Source organism: Coloeus monedula, assembly GCF_965178545.1.
Source record: "Coloeus monedula genome assembly, chromosome: 21".
Taxonomy (NCBI): domain Eukaryota; kingdom Metazoa; phylum Chordata; class Aves; order Passeriformes; family Corvidae; genus Coloeus; species Coloeus monedula.
The window spans coordinates 5,560,998-5,577,743 of NC_138801.1; the positions used below are offsets into that span (position 1 = coordinate 5,560,998).

The 16,746-nt window shown below is 47.2% G+C and overlaps 1 protein-coding gene across 2 annotated transcripts; it reads right to left on the bottom strand.

Moving 5' to 3' along the window:
- Positions 1–1,263: 1,263 nt before the first annotated feature.
- DOLPP1 (dolichyldiphosphatase 1) lies at positions 1,264–15,275 on the bottom strand (the record flags this gene model as incomplete). 2 transcript variants are annotated; one of them, XM_082295057.1, is made up of 8 exons in its annotated part: positions 1,264–1,400; positions 1,869–1,958; positions 2,474–2,602; positions 3,879–3,977; positions 4,805–4,904; positions 5,163–5,247; positions 6,828–6,928; positions 15,200–15,275. In XM_082295057.1, the coding sequence occupies 8 exons, from the start codon at positions 15,273–15,275 to the stop codon at positions 1,364–1,366; spliced, it is 717 nt and encodes a 238-aa protein (XP_082151183.1). In that variant the 3' UTR covers positions 1,264–1,363. The 2 variants fall into 2 exon arrangements, with proteins under 2 accessions (XP_082151183.1, XP_082151184.1); XM_082295058.1 differs by lacking the exon at positions 2,474–2,602.
- Between the last annotated feature and the right edge of the window lie 1,471 nt (positions 15,276–16,746).

Consider the following 16,746-nt stretch of genomic DNA (forward strand, 5'->3'; position numbering starts at 1 on the left):
CACAGAGACACAGCATCCAGAGCGCCACTGGCCAGACGGAGAATCAGAATGGAAGAAGGATGGAAAGCAAAACTTGCTTGTAGGAGTTCAGCATTCAAGGTTATAGCTGCAGAACCCCAACCAAGCTACTGTGATAACTGGCAAGAGCCTCTGCTACTTGGAGCTCACGGATGGAGTCTAACAGGACTCTTCAAGGAATAATTCAGAGAGCAGCTGAGCTAGTTATTAGTCATTTGCCTTGTTGTTCATTTGTGGTTGTCACTGTGTTCATTCTTAAAAATCCCTCCCTTAAGCTTTACAGAAAAAAAAAAAAAATCCAGTGCTTAAGACAGAGACCAGCAACTGAATTTTGTAAGGCTTTGGGCTGACTCTTACTGGAACACAGCACTGCTTATAACCAACGGGCTTCCCAGTGCCCTCAGCACACTCAGTACAACAAAAGCTGTACAGATCACAGCAACCCTGAGGTAATAAAAGTATAAAGGAAGAGATGGAATAAATGTGAGATATGTATGATAATCTTGCCACCTAGAAGAGATTCTGAGAAGGACACTCTTGCTAGTTACACAACAGGAGCAGCAGTGGAAAAAAAATAAGAGTCAGTATATTTGTGTTTTTCCTTTGTTTTACACACACACTCCCCTTAATTGGTATCAGTGCAGGCTTCCCTGCAGAACTGTCACTAGTGTTAAAAATCAGATATTTATAGTCTGTCTTTCTTTCTGTACAAAGTACAGTTGGAAGTGATTTTGATCTCCCAGACTGACTGCAGAAAGGAAAGTCTTCCTCTCCCTTCTGTCTAGGTCACCCCATCCTAGTTCCCCTCCCTCCTAAGAAGTTTGTAAGAATTAAAAGCCCTAATTAAACATGATCAACTTGAGATTAGTTTTGTCATCTTCTTCCAAAAAAAAACCAAAAAAACCCAAACAAAAAAAAAAAAGGCAAAAAAAACCAAAACACAATCAATGCCTCACCCACCCTATAAACAATAGTTCCATTTAAAAAAATAAATAAATAGTGTGTATATTTCATGCTGAAAAAAAAAAGTCACAGAAAGGATTCATTTTTGGTTTTCCCTCCCCCGAACACGACACCAGGCATTTTCTCCCCCCTCCCCTGACGTAGACACGATGGTACATCCAACCATGTGCATCTGTGTTCAAAATGAGTTTCTACTCCTGCACGGTCCCACATGCATCAGGGAGCATCCAGCTTAGCTGCTAAAGCAGAGCAAAGGCTTTCAGGTTTTGGGTATGGTCCCTGCCTGTTCCTTTGGTCCGTCTGTTAAAAGGCTCCTTGCTGCTCCCAGGTCTCTGCTCTTGTCTGTCTCCGTTAAAACGCGCCCTGGTCCCCACGTTCCCGGTCACTGGAGCTTCGTACCCAGCTTGCGCTGTCTGTTCCTGCAAGGCAACACAGGCACAGGTGACATGGCAACCCCAACCCCATCCCAGGGGGCTGCAACAAACCAGGGGGGAAATACAGCAGGATTAAAGTAAGGCACACAAAACTGAAGTGCCTGTGCCATACCCACCAGGCAGATCAGCCCTTCCCACTCTCCACGCTTCCAGAACATCCACCCCATCTTCAGTGTTCTCAAGCTCACACGTGGACACAAGATTATAAACAACTGCTTGCAAAAACCACAGGCCAGGGAGCTGAAATGCTACTTAAATGAGATTAAATTCTTGGATCACATCCTCTCCACACTCACCTTTCAGGTGCAGCCATTAACAACTTGCTGTTTCTTTCCTCCAAGCTATTCTACCCACAGCAGCTGAAAATTATCAGCTACATATCAGAAAATTATTTAATAACTGCATCCAAAAGGTCGGAGCAGCAACCGCTCCTCCACTCCCAACAGAACTTACCTTGCTTCTGCTCTCGTGACTGTGTATTCAAACCACAGGATGTTAGGAATGAGGCTGGTATCTCGGATTAAAAAGAACTCTGAAATTGGCCTGAAAACAGACAATGTGGTGGAAAGGGGGAAATAATTAGACTTTCTCCACTGCAATTTTGATTAAAAAAAAAAAAAGCACAAAACCTGCTCTAGTTAACAGTACTATTTTATCACTTCGGGCTGGGAAAAGGATTCTTTGTTATATTTAATCAAAAACTTATTTTTCTTTCCTTATACAATATTTCCAGACTATATTACATGTAAATGGCTCTGCAATTTTACTAGGTCATTAGATATTCATTAAGAAAGATCTGCTGTTCATCTTGCAAAGCTCCTCCAGCACTCTGCCACACCTCATAGCTTTAGTAGGGCTTTACAAAATGTAGCAGTTGATCGAATTCCCTCTTCCCCACCCTTATCAAGGACACGTCATCCTTTGTATATATGCATGCACAAGAAAACATGGAGGAACAAAGTAGGTTACACAACAGCCAGTATGCAAAACTGGGACAGAGCCCAGGAATTCTCATTTCCAACATCCATAACAAACCTCCACAGAATAAAGAGATTTACCACGAAGCTATCCTCGGGAAGAGGGGAGTTAGGATCTCTTGTGTGAAGGCAAACCAGGCTATGGCCATGATGCTTCCTGCCACACCTCCATATAGGACTTGGCTCCAGGTGTGGTAAAGCAAATAAACCCTGCAGTGGAAGAGAAGAGTCACCAGACAGGCTTAAAACAACAGGAGGAAAGACTCAGGAGCTGAGGTGTCACTGGACCCACAGACGGTGTGAGCAAATTACCCTCCAGATGTTAAAAGTGGGTGTCTTTTTTCAGTAAAAAGCTGGCAAAAATAGTGGGGGGAAGAAACTGGGAAAAATTCTTCCCTGCTACAGCAGTTTCAACTTGGAGCTCTTCTAGTCTGAGCTTAACTCAATAACCCTCCACATTCTCCTTCATCCATCTTTGGATCAGCTGAAGAACTAATACTGTTAGTTCCCACAAGAGACTTTTTCCAAAGGCCATAACAGGACGAGTCCCCTCCAGGCCACCAAAGCTGGGGCTTAAGGGCTTTTAAGAACACGGACAGCATTTTTTTTTTTGTGATTTTGCTGCTCTCCAATGTGACAGGCACAGAGGCTGCATGACCAGTGTGCTCACTGTGAGTGCAGCCACTCAGAGCTGCACTGTTGGCCTGTTATACGTGTGCACAAGCTACGATCAAAATTCTTTTCGCCCATATATCATTCTGATCATCTTATCTGACCCTCTGTCTAACACAGGCCACTTGATTTCCTCTAATTTTGTTTTAATTAGACCATATACCTCTGACAAATTTGTCCTGTCAGAATTTTAAAATAATTAGTAGCAAGTAATCAGCTGTAGTGCACAGTCAACTGTGCCAACAGGTAATTACTTTCCTGTGGAAAATGTGACCCTATTTCTAGCTTGAATTTGTCTGTTTTTCCAATCACTGGAGCTCACTTTACATTTAATCTACTAAAGAGAAAAAAAATGCATGATCAAAGTTCCATTTTCTTTATTCATCTTAATACAACTAAACCTTGCAAGCCAAACAGCTATAAATGTTTTGATTAACTAATGCTCAAGCAAAACAATGGGACTGATCAACTGTAGCGATCCACATGCCGCAGATGCTGGTGTGCCAAGGCACGGGGCAATGCTTCCATGATCAGTGCTGGAAAGGGCGAGGCAGCAAGGCTGGAGCATGGCAGTGGAGCCCATGGGGAACTGGCACAAGCTCAGCTGGTTTGGGGTTTTACAAATGCTTCTGTGAAGCACCACACATGTAGCACCTTTGTTTATTGGGTCTCATGGCAACGCTTCTACAAAGCTCTGACTCGTACAGCCCAGCGGAGAATTAGGTGGGAAAGGCAGGATAAAGAATGCCAGGGTGGCTGGCTGGGACAGGCCACGGGGCTGTATGAGAGCAGAAGACAAACAGTTGCTCCATACCTACTATATGAGACTAGCAAAGCCACTGTGACGAGGCAGATGGACAGCACATGTCGCCATAGTAAATCCAGAAACCTCGCATTGTTTGTTTGGTGCATTCTGAAAGAGATGGAGAGCCATTAGCACAGGGCAGGGAACTGAAAAGTCCTGACCTCTCTCTCCCTCTGAAACCCTAGGAAAGCTCTACTCCAGTGGGGTCACGGGCAGCTCAATCCCATCCCAGCAGCAATCTGTCCCACTGGCAGCAGTTAAAGAGCAGCCAGGAAACCACACGTGTGTCTCTCCAGCTGTGAACAGGGATTGCCGTGATGGAAGGCAGGATGCTCACACTGATGTGAGAGGCATGTGCTGAGCATATGCAACAGGGAGCCAAGACATCAGAGTCCCTCCATTGCCCACAGAGCCAGGAGGAACTGTGAGTTTTGTCTTACTCCACACATAGAGCCACAAGACAAAGCCATGCCCCAGCAAGAATTTTGTTAAAGTACAGCAGGTAAACCCAGTCCTTGGTAAGGGAGGTGAACTAAAAAGTCATGCAAGTGGTCAGCTGGTATTACCCAAAAGACTGTAGATAACCCCACTGAAACTGAGAAAAAATGAGAAAGGAGCTCTTCATTTGTCCTCCCTATCCCCCACCTCTTCCCTCACACTGGGGCAACATCACAGCTTAGAGAAAGAAAATTGGGAGACCTTTACTCTGACAGGTAAAAGGAAGCCCACTCACACGCTCCAGTTTTCAGCCATGGTAACTCCAGCCCTACATTCAGATTGAGACAGACATGCTCCAATCCCACCCAAGCCACAATAAATTGTGCAGGTCCTCAGCTTTAATTCCATTATCCCACTCACGTGGCACCCAGCAAGGGAGCCACCCATTTCAGGTGTTTCAACATATTAACAGCCGTAACCTGACCTGGAATTTTTACCTTAAATAAAGGAACAGAAAGGAATAGACAGAGAAAAACCACATGAATTGGGAGTGGCTGGACGGCATCCCATATTTTGTGGTCACTGTTGAATGGGCTTCTGGGAAGAGAAGAAGAAAGAATATGATCAAGGTATAGTCAGCAGATGGAACATTCCAGATGTGAAGCCAGACCACGCTGCTGGAGCACGCACAGAGTTCACAGGACGCGTCCCTGCTCAGGTGGCTCTGCCAGCCTTTTTACACCCAAACATCCACAGTCAACATGAGGCAAAGGGGGAAAACCCCTCTAACCCCCCACAGTCAGCATTCCACCCAAAACTCCCCTGACACCACCACACTCATGGTCCATACCCTACCTTCGCATGGCCGAGGCTCCCGGATTACATTTTTTATTAACCAGTTCACTCCCTCGTTGAACACCAGCCCTCCCAAGAAAGAGATCTGTGAAGGCAAGACAGCTGTGTCACCCCCTCTAAAAGATCCATCTACTTACCAGGCTCTCTCTCTCTGTTGACAAAACCCCAAACATTATGTTTCTAATTTTCTTTTTTCACTACTAGAGTTAAAACCAACGGCTTCCAAATTCTATACCTGAGGAAGGAAAGCATTTCTTTTCAGCTCACTTTCTATTTGGCAACACATTGTGTATATGCAGCTTTTCAGCAGCTGATACACAGAAAGACAAAAATGACACAGTAGGGCACTTCTGCCAGCACCTTGCACCAGCAAGTGCAGAAAGTGACCTTTTTAATAGGGCAGGTTTTTGGGAATTGGCTTTTCCCAATGACCAACAGGGGGAGTGCAGACACTGCTATTTGGGTAAATAGTTTAAAACAAAGGTGACTTTTTAGGCTTTCTGGCTTTTCCCTCTATGAGTATCTTCATCTTGAAGCTGCTGTCTTCAGTCTAAGATGAATTCACATTCTGAGCTAAGCCAGACCTGGCAGCACTTATTTTTACTCTTCAACTCCACAGTTCATACACCTCCCCTAAATTAGTCCTGCTGCTGTGATCAAATTCCCAGCTGGTGATGACACTCTGCCTCCTTAACACTCAGTCCCATTCCACGTGATGAAGCAAATTTTCACTCCACATCCTGAGCCACAGATCAGGCTGCTGCAAGTCAGCCAGTATCTCTCTCCAGCCCAGTGGTGATCTCCCACATGAAGAACTGGGAATCAATCTCAACACTTGTCTCATTACCAACACCAAACAAGTTCCTGTATTCGGAAACCTATAAACCCGTGCAATAGTTACTCTGGCTTGGTCTCTCTTTCGGGCCAACACAAAACCTTTGAGTTACCAAAAGCAAACAGCTGCCTTTCCTAGTTAAAAGCCCTATTCCCAGGACCCTGTGGCCCTACATTTGAAATGTGCTGTCAAAATCCTTTCAGTGGCTCCTGTTTTATCTGTTTACTGAGGGCAAATGTTACTAGAGGTTTATACGACCTATAGGGAGTTGATCCATTACACTGATTCCCAACTACCTGGCAGAGCAGATAGAAAGCATTACAAGAATTTGGACAGAAATAAGACTCTTCTGCCCCTTGTATTCAACTCACATTTGAAAAGCAGCCCTTAAAGACAGATACACTCCCTTGGAAAGCTGTAGGTTTTATTTTTTAACCCCTTTTCTGCCTCAGTAGTTCAAAGAAAGTGCATCCTCCCGTGTTACACACACCATTTCCTGCATATGCTGCCCAGTGCTATGATCCTCCTGGATCTTGGGAGTGTTCCCTACTCTGCAACAGCATTTTGTACTTCCTCAGACATCTCCCTTGATGGTTCTGGACAGATAATGTCCAAAACGCAGCACAGAGTAACAGAGAAGTGGGCAAAGGCTGAGCAGCCTTTTAACCTCGTACAGGTGCTAAGTGTCTCCTGCTGTTCCCTGACAGGAAGATGCCTTTCCCAAGCTTGCTCCTTATAGAGAGAAAAAGAAGTGTGAATACAGGAGCCCCAGGCGACAAAGGAAAAGAATTTTGTCATAAGGAGAGGCTGGGAAGGAGAGAAGGACTCACCGTGTGAAGCTCTCTCTTGAATATGATGAGTGTTACAAAGCCAACAATAATGAATATTGGACCAAGACTCAAGTAAGCTAAAAGCTGGCCAGAGAAATCACCTGGGGAAACAAACAAGAGAAACAAATCAGTTTGAATTTCACAGGTACTTGCCTGCCACCACAGCGTGGGTCAGTCAGAGACCTGGAGCACAGAGCAGAGGGGCAAACTCAGCACTGCAGCCAAGTCCCCCTGTTCCAGTGACAGAGGAGCCGAGGCAGGGAGACAGCAGTGCTTCCAAGCAGGTTCAAAATCAGGGATGAAAGGAGCCTGGAATCGTTCAGCAGAGATTACTGCCACCCAATTTACAACAATAACCATGGGTGTGGGCCCAGAGCCACTTTAATCCAACATAAGCACAGGCTGCTGTAAAAGAGGCAGCATCTTTCCCTTCCCCTCGTTCCTATTTCCTCTCTGTGCCAGCAAACAATCCCCAAACAAATCCTTTCCCACTCCCTCACTAAAATGGGTTAGTTTTCAGCTGGATCAGCTTCCTAATCTGTCTCACCATGTGTCTGCACGAACACTAGCATTAACAAAATGGGAAGGAAATAAATAGCTAAACATAGCAGGAGATGTCAGGGAAATAAAGGAGGCTCTGCATTCTTAACCAGTAGCCCACTTGTAGCACACAGAAGGGGATTTGGGCCTCCAACCCAAATAATTAACAGTCTAGCTATCCCCCAGCGAGAATCAGGCAGTAGCAATGGGATCTCAGAGAGGTCACAAGGTCCCTCAAAACCTTTATCCTGAACTACAACAGACAGAAGTGAGCAGCAACAGTAAGGAGCAGCTGTGCATTTTGATCCAAGTTTCTCTTGCCTCTGTTCCCAGAAAAGAGACACATACAGAAGGATTTGGAGAAAAGATGCCAGCACAGATTCCAAGGAAACAAAAAATTATCAGAGTAATTTTGCTCCAAGATCACCAATTCATATCAGAAGAGCAAGAACTGTCTGCCAGAGACTCTTTAAATACAGAAGTCCCCACAAACTCGCTGTATGAACCCAGGGAGCAACAGAAGAGATGGGTAGTTTTTGTATTGGTTCTCAGAGACCAGACTCTCTCCATCCCATCACCGAGCACAAAAGGATCAGCCCCCACATAAATTTGTCCTCCTTCCCTCCTCTAAAAACGAAACAGGATGCCTCTGCAAGGCTGAGCATTGGACTCATTCCTAGATCAATTCCACTGCAAGATACTGAGTCTCCCCAGCCCACGCACCCACATTTCAAAGCAGCACTTGGTGAAAAGGACTTTAACCTCAGCCTCTGAGTGCTGGAACTGATGAAAAAGAAGTTATTGCCCCTTTACAACAAAGTTCATGCTGCTGTTGTTATTGCCACATAGTTGGGGTTACATCAGGTATAGTGCATGGAAGCCTCTGGAATTCCAAACTCTGAGTTAAATTTGGGAACCAGCAACATCATCAGCAAGGATTATTAGCAGGAGTTAGGTGAAATGAGAAGATTTGGAGGACAAAACCCCCAAGCACACTGGGTTTCCACTGAAGTGAGGTTCTACTTTGGTTTTAACTTGAAAAGCGTTGAAATACTCTGAATTTGAAACTTTTCTTGCTCCATATGGCAGGTTTGTCTTGCATCAGGTGTGTTCCAAATGCTATCAAAGCAATGGATTATGGTAACATAAAGGGGAAGTAAGTAACAGTACCAGTTACCTGGCAATAGAGAATCAAGCCCCTTATGGTTTTACATAAATCACAAACTCTCAACAAAATGAATTTTGTCATCAATGATGAGGGAATTCATGAGACAAGCCACCTTGTCAAGAGACAATTAAACCATCCTGAAAGCCTTAGGAATACTTTCCAATAGTCTCAATTCCAGCATTACCAAATGAAGAGAGCTCATCATCAAGAGATCACCATGTTTCAGATCATTCACTGTTAATCCACGGTACATAAAGGCTTAGCACTTCCAGACGAAAAGCCATAATTTTGTCAAGCAGAAACCAAACCAGATTATTTATCTTCTCAGGGGGTTCTATTTCTTGTGCAGATGGTGAAAAGGTACTTAAGCAAGTAGTCTTTTAATTTAAATAGGATCAGCAGTAGCAAACTCAAAATCCTCTGTTATGTTACGTGATAACATTCCAAATCAATCAAATCACTCCGACTTCACAGGCACACAACCCACACCTGAGTGGGGAACCAGACACCATCACTCCCAGATGTGCCTACAAGCACTGAGCCCTTTACTCAATCTTAACGTAAAAGCTCCTCAAATATTTCAGCTGTCCATTTAAAACAGAGCAGATATCCCTAATAACACTTCATGTTCCCGTGGCTAATGGCAATTAAACAGAGTCACATTCTGAAGCCACTTTTTCTACGGGAGGAGGCAAATAAACAGCTGGGCACTAGCTGAAGGCAGCACTGGAGCTGCCCCAGGAACACACTAATGCCATCACAAACAGACCCGCTGGATCAGCAGCTCAAGGCAGAGCTGCAGTGACTAAAGCAGCCCTGAAAGGACTGGAAATCCCCAGTGGAGGAGGCAAAGTGAGCTCTGAGAGAAAAGGCCAGCGCTGCTCAGCGCGCAGTGCTCCAGGGGCCTTGGAGCGTGATTACTTCTGTCACTCCTGTCTCCTCTCACGCTCCAGTGCACTCCGAGACTTATTCCCAGGGACAGGAGACGTGCGGGAGAGCCACAGTTTAAAGTCCAGCCAGATCTAGCAAGCAGCACCCATTCCTTTTTTCAGAAAAATTAATTTCCCTTTAATTTACTAAACTTGGGAATTTTAAAGCAGTTCCTCCGACCAGTAGGAAGAGAGACAAAAATCTCTGCAAAAATGCAAAAGGAGACTCTACTTAATATACATCTTGGGTTTCATTTAGTTTTAAATTCTGCTTTTTGGAAGTCCAGCTTTCCCTGGACATTATTTGGAGCTCAAAAAGCAAAAATAAAGGATGCAGCTACCTCATTTTTGGGCAGCCAAGAGATAAGTACGTGCAGCACTATACATAGCTCAGACACACACTATTTTTTTCAGCCTTCATTCAGCATCTACTTCTGCTCCAATTCAACATTTTACCCAGCATCCTGTCGGTGGAAATATCTGAGCTTCATCACATCTACTTAACCTGTATAGGATGTAAAAATGTGAATCAACAGCCCCCAACCACATCCTACCACAAGACTGAGCTTTGCCACCACCACTTCCTATTGAAGGATCTATTTGTGGCACTGCCGCTGGTTGTGTGTTCTTGGCTAAGTCCATGTGTGCAATTTGAACAGACAACATGCAGTGTACGTGTGTCATGGGCATATTCATCACTAAATATTCATGATATAAAAGAGTCATTTCCTCTGCTTGTGCATATCTCCATAACACGAGCTGTGGGACAGCAAAAATATCTGCAGGAGGCTTTAAATTATGGCATAAAGGCAGGAATCAGACATAACTTTTGCAGGGAGATTAAACATAAACCCTGCATTAAAGCAGCCAAACAAGAGTGGGATCTGCTTCTTCCAAGAGATATTGCTTAGCTCTTGGAATGAGCCCTGACTTGTGAGTTCCCACTCTGCACAAAATCACAGGAGGGTTATCAGAACAAACATTCCTATAGGAGCTGCATGTGCTGACACTGAACAGCAACAAGAACTGCCGAGCCAAAACACAGACACAGCACCAGCACCTTTGAACCTCTTCACCCACAGAATGATTCTGCACACATGCCCCTCCAACTCTGCCTGGCTGTAGGAAACATCCTGGAGAAACTGGGAAAATGGGAATATTTTCTGTCATTTCGCAGAGAAAAGGTTTGGCACACCAGGTTTCTCCTTAAAGAATTTGTCCCGTGTGAGGAGGTCCAGAAAGTCTCAGAGCTCTAAGAATCCCAGCTGCACCAAAGAGAGGAAGTTTTCTTTCTTTTCTCCAAATAATAATAAAAAACCCAAACAAACCAGGAACTCAGTGTTTCTCCAGTGAAACTCACCCTACAGACAGGAAGTCCCTGAAGATGAGTTTTAAGTCTGCAGCACAAAGTCATCCCATGCAAAGCAATGCATACGGGAAAAAACAACCCTAATTATACTCATGACATGACAGGATTTAGTTCAGCTGTTATCAAACAAAAACCCTCACACTTAGTGTGTGCCAATACCTTCAGAGGAGCATCCAGTGCTCTGCAGCAGTCAAAAAGGCAAGAAGAACATTTTAAAAAGCTCAACAGAAGATACTGTTACAGCACTACAAAAATTTATTATGCAATTCTGGTGTCACCAGCTAAAATGGGAGAGTACACACAGAAAAGGCAAATAGAATGGGGACAAAGATAAGTATGTGACAGTAGCCATTCAAAAAACATCAAATAAATCAGATTTTCAGCTGAAAAAGGAAAACAGATGATACAACAGTTCTATAAAGTCATGAATTATATGGAGAAATTGACAGCAAACAATTGCTGCCTCTCACTGCACATGAGAGAGCATTTGATGAAACTACTGAGCAGTGGACTTAGAAAAGAAACAACAACCACATTAAGCTACAAAGCTCAGTGCCAAAGATACTGCGAGATCCAAAGCGGAAATGGATTCAAAGAGCAATTAGACATACAGCTTTTATACATCCATCAAAGGACTTAACAGTCCTGATGCAATCACCAGCTCATTACTGGAAGGACATAGGGAAGAAGGATTATTCCTGCCTACCTGCCAGCAACCTGACACTATGCCAGATCATTCCTTGGTCTCACCGAAGCAGAACTGCTAATATGAAATGCTCCAGGATCAAAAAATTCTGAAAGCACCATCAGGATGATATTTTTACAGGCTGTCCTCTGCAGCAGCGTGCTTCAGCACACCCAGGCAGCACTGCCATGGCTGATTTTTTTTCTCCCTATGTTTAAGCCTAGCATTCCCTGTGGGTAGTATTTCAGTCAGGTCTCCAAGATTCCATTCCTCAGACCAGTCTGCAGTTGATTACCACAGTGTTCATCTGCTGTTTCTCATTTATTTGCTCTAAGTGGACATCACAGAAAGCCCAGGAGAGCTGTGCAGCCACACAACCAACTACAGATGGATTTGACGTACCACTATTGATAAGGAAACATTAAATCAGGACAGGGAGCACCCTTCTGGAGACACCTCTCCCCTTCACAATTAGAAGAAGAAGCCCAAATCCAGGTTTTGTCTGCCAGGCATAAATCAGCAGTGACAGCTTTTGACCCGGTCCCACGGAGTGGGACTGTCACCCGTGGCAGATGAAAGCTGGGGTGGCAGCAGTTCTGCACTGGAAATCTTTAAAGATGTGAGATTTCCAGAGGCAGTTGCCACAGTGGCTCAGCAGCCTCTGGGATCAGCCAAGAGACGAAGCTGTTTGCCACGGAGCAGTGCATGACATGCCAAGACAACTTAATAATTGATGTTGGTAAAAGCAGGATCTATTTCTCATTCCGACCCCTCTCAGCAGCACAAGGCTGCATTAACTCCACTGTGCTGAGCATGCTGCCAACATCACTACTTTATAAATATACATTATCTAGAAGCTTTATGGACCTGGACTTTAGATGTGCACAGGCTGAACGTAAACAGCTTTCTAAATAAAGTTAAGAGCACTTTCCCCAAATCCAGGTAAAAGTATCGGACCTACCATCTTACTGCAAGTCGGTTTTTTAAACCAAAATGTTGTCTACCTTGACTTAGTAAAGCCTTTGACACCGCTTCCCACAGCACTCTCCTGGAGAGCACCCATGGCTTTGATGGGTGCTCTGTTTTTGGGGTAAAAAACCTGTACAGGCTGAGATTGGCAGGGGATGGAGCTAAATCCAGCTGCAGCTGGGCACCAGAGGTGCTCCCCAAGGCTCAGTTCTGGGGCAGGTTCTGTTTCATATCTTTATTAATGATCTGGACAAGGAGATCGAGTGCACTTTCAGACAGTTCAATGATGACACCATCAGCAGCTGGACACTGCTAAGGCCCACCTCAAATCTGGGGTCAGTTTTGTGCCCCTCACAACAAGAGGGACATTGAGGGGCTGGAGCATATCCAGAGAAGGGAACGAAGCTGGGGAAGGGTCTGGAGCATCCAAAGTGGCTGAAGGAGCTGGAGGGGCTCAGCCCAGAGCAAAAAGGACACTCGGGGGGGACCTTCTGGCTCTGCACAACTCCCAGACAGGAGTGTGCAGCCAGAGGCAGGTCAGGCTCTGCTCCCAGGGAACAAGGACAGGAGAGGAAACAGTCACAAGTTTTACCAGGGGACATCTAACTTGGATATTAGGAAAAGCTTCTTCACAGAAAGTGCTGTCCAGCTCTGGCACAGCTGCCCAGGACAGTGGTGGACTCCCCATGCCTGGAGGGACTTAAAAGCTGTGTAAATGTGGCACTTGAAGACGTGGTTTAGTGGTGGCCTTGGCAGTGCTGGGGGAACAGCTGGACTCTGTGATGTCAGGGGCTTCTCCAACCTAAATGAGTCTATGAAAATAAATTAACAAACTTTCATACCTCCGGCTGTTTTACTGTTTTAGTCCTTTATCTCCACTTTAAAGGCTTTAATAAATAGATGTTTTATCCAAGATAAACACAGTGCCCATCCCCTCCATATACAACCCTAAGGTGAGTAGTGATTTACCCCTCCACACAATCATCTCCTCCCTTTGCCTGTTTAAGGGCTCTCAACACAGAGAGAAAATAATCGGGTTATGTCACATTGTTCAAGATCCGACAGATAACCCTTGTGCAGCAATTTCCACCACCATTTCCCAAACCAATCCAACAACTGGAGCACAGGACGCTCTGTGTATACTGCCAGGTTCAGATAAAGAGATAAGATACAAAAATGAATATATCAGTACTACTGGCAAGATTATTCCCCATCTCTCCCAAACTGTCACATTAATATATTTGAGAAGGGGAATGGCAGAAGAGCTTACCGTGTGGAGGAAAATGCAAGACAGAAAAGGAAATGCCAATATTTCACATAAAGCATCACAGAAAACCATGAAACAGCCATAAGGGGGAGGGCCAAGAAATAACATACCTCCAGTGCCAGATATTTTTTCAGTGTTGTCACATTTCAAGTCTCCTAGCTAAATGGGCACTTTCAATCCAGAAGATCCCTAAGCACTCTAAAAGCTTTAGGAATTGCACTACTGAGAGGAGCTTTCATCAGGAACTAAAATCCAGCTATTGAAACAGGACATACAGCAACACTTCATGGCAAATAGGGGGCTTGCTAGGAGAACTGGAAATATTGAGAACAGTGTTTAGACAAGATTTGGATTTTGCGCAAATGGTTAATACTAACACTCCGACACTTCATTTTTCTATTATCTCTGATTATAACAAGCACCCAAACCCAGTACAGCACAAAACACCCAGAGGAGCTCCAAAGGACCACAGATACTGATGGGACACTGTTTAGACATCTGCCAGCTGAACACAGACCCATCTGCTCTCGCACACTGGCAGATCCAGGAATTCATTCCACCTGGGTCGGGCTGCTGGTGTGCAGGACTTCTGTGGATCATATCCGTCCCAGCTGGAACAGCCCATCCTGCACTCAGGCACCTATTGCTTCTCAACGCTGCCAGGACCCAAACCCACCTTGCCAAGAGCTAAGCCACGAAACACCCCGCGACTGCAGTCCTCGGGGCATTTCCCTCGGCGCTGACTGACCAAAGTGCTCCCAGAAAAGCCACTAGACCCGCCTGAGACAGGGACACCCTGCCACCTCCACTCCCAGCACAGTCACCGAACTCCCGTGGCAGCCGAGCGCACCCCGGGGACACGGCCACCCTGCCACATCCCCGCTCCCTGGGGTGTCACGAGGGGCCCCAGAGTCCGCCGGCACGGTGACACGCCAAGCCAGACCCCCAGCACACGGAGCAGGGAGGTGACACCAACCCCAGCACGCTGCTGGGGAAGCGGCGGGGAGCTGCACACCGTGGGTGGGACCCACGCCTCGAGGCCGGCGGCGACCACACATGGCCAGAGGGCTGCAGGGGAGGCGAAGCTGCGGTGTGGAGCGGGCAGGGCGGCAATGGAGGGCCGGGCGGCCCCGGGACCCCCGGGAAGGACCCGCTCCCCTCCCCATTCCCGGACCCCTTCCCCGTCCCCCCCCCCCGCAGCACCCCAACCCGGAGCCCCCACCGCGCATGCGCAGCGCCGCTCCCGCCGCGGCTCAATATCTGGCAGAGCGCCTCGCCGCCCCCAGCACGCACGCGCGCCCCGCCGCCTCAGCACTGCTGCTCAATGGCTCACTATTTGGCAGCCGCCAGCCCGGCCCTCGGCGGCGCCGCAGGGCGGCGGGAAGGGCCCCGCGACGGGCGGAGGCGCGGCGGGGAGACCCGGCCGCGGCGAAGCGGAGAGTTACCTGCGGGATACTCGACGTGAGTGAGGGAGACCGGCCGCCACGGCGCGGGCAGCGAGCACTCCCCGACTGCGGCCATCTTACCCGGATACCGGGCCGGGCCGCTACGGCCAATCGGGACGCTCTCGAGGGGCGGTGCGGCCAATGGGCGGGGGCGCGGGGAGCGGCGGGCCAATGGTAGCGCGCGGCAGGTGAGGCGCCGGGCGGCCCAGCACCGCCCAATTAAACATCCAGCCCGGGGAGCGCCTCAGCCAATCGGCTGCCGGCACCGCGGCCCGGTAGTGGGCGGGCACAGGGAGCGGCACAGCCAGTCGGAGGAAAGGCGGGCGGCAAGACGTTTCATCATTGGCCAGAGGTGCCGTGCGGATGGGCCAATCAGCAGCTCGCCCTGGCTCCAGTTCTCAGCCAATCAGCGGCGGCGCTGGCGCGGCGGGCGCGGGGCGGTGAGGCGGGGGCTCGGCGGGAAAATGGCCGGGCTGGGCTCTCCTCAGACCCCGGCGAGAACGGCCCAAGCTCCCCTCACATCCTTACGCCCCGGCGCGACCGCTACAGGTTCCCCTCACACCCCGGCGGGAACAGCCCAGGCTTCCCTCACATTCTCACACCCCGCTGGGGACAGCCCGCGGGTTCTCGCTGTGGTGCTGCCCTCACACCCCCCAGCTGCTCCAGTAGCTGTTGGGGAAAAAAAAAAAAAAAAAAACAACCACCGAAATACATAAAAATATGTGCATTTAAATGAGAATCGTTCATTTCAAAAGGGTATTACTACATTCAGCTCTCTATCACAGCATCACTGCACTAGCCCGCGCACATTTCTATTTGCCCCACACAGGAGTGATTCACTGATAACATCCAAGACCCGTTGAAAATGCACATTTGGATTTTTTTAAATAACACTTAGGAACCACCTCTGTAAAGGACGAGCCGCTCCCGTGTGGACATGCATACGTGAAAATAAAAGCCTGGAATAAAGTAATCGAATCTCGGAATGGTTTGTTTGAGAAGGGACTTTAAAGGTCATCTCGTTCCACCCCCTGCCGCGCAGGGACACCTTCCACTGTCCCAGGTGGCTCCAAGTCCTGTCCAACCTGGCCTTGAACACTTCCAGGGATGGGGCAGCCACAGCTTCTCTGAGCAGCCTGTGCCAGGGCCTCACCACCCTCACAGGGAACAATTTCTTCCTTAAGTCCTGGCAGAAAATCCTGTAAAGATTCTGCAAATGCCAGGCAACACCTGGTCCAGGTGATACTTTTTTTTCACCCCCAAATACCTTTAACTACTGAAATCACCCACTTTGAAGACCAAGCCAAAGGAATGTTCCCATATGTGACCCCTGAAATAAGACTTACCTGGGGAGCCTGAGGAAAAGCAGAACATGGAGCAGCATTGCACAGAAAAGCTTTCAGAAGGCAAATCCACCTTCAGACCAACCAACCAAAGTTAATTCAGTACAAAAAAATTAAACTTACAGAAAAATAAATAGGCAAGAGCCCTGCAAGAAGTGATCAACACAGGCATGAAATTGCCTTTAAGTGGTGTCAGGAAAGCAC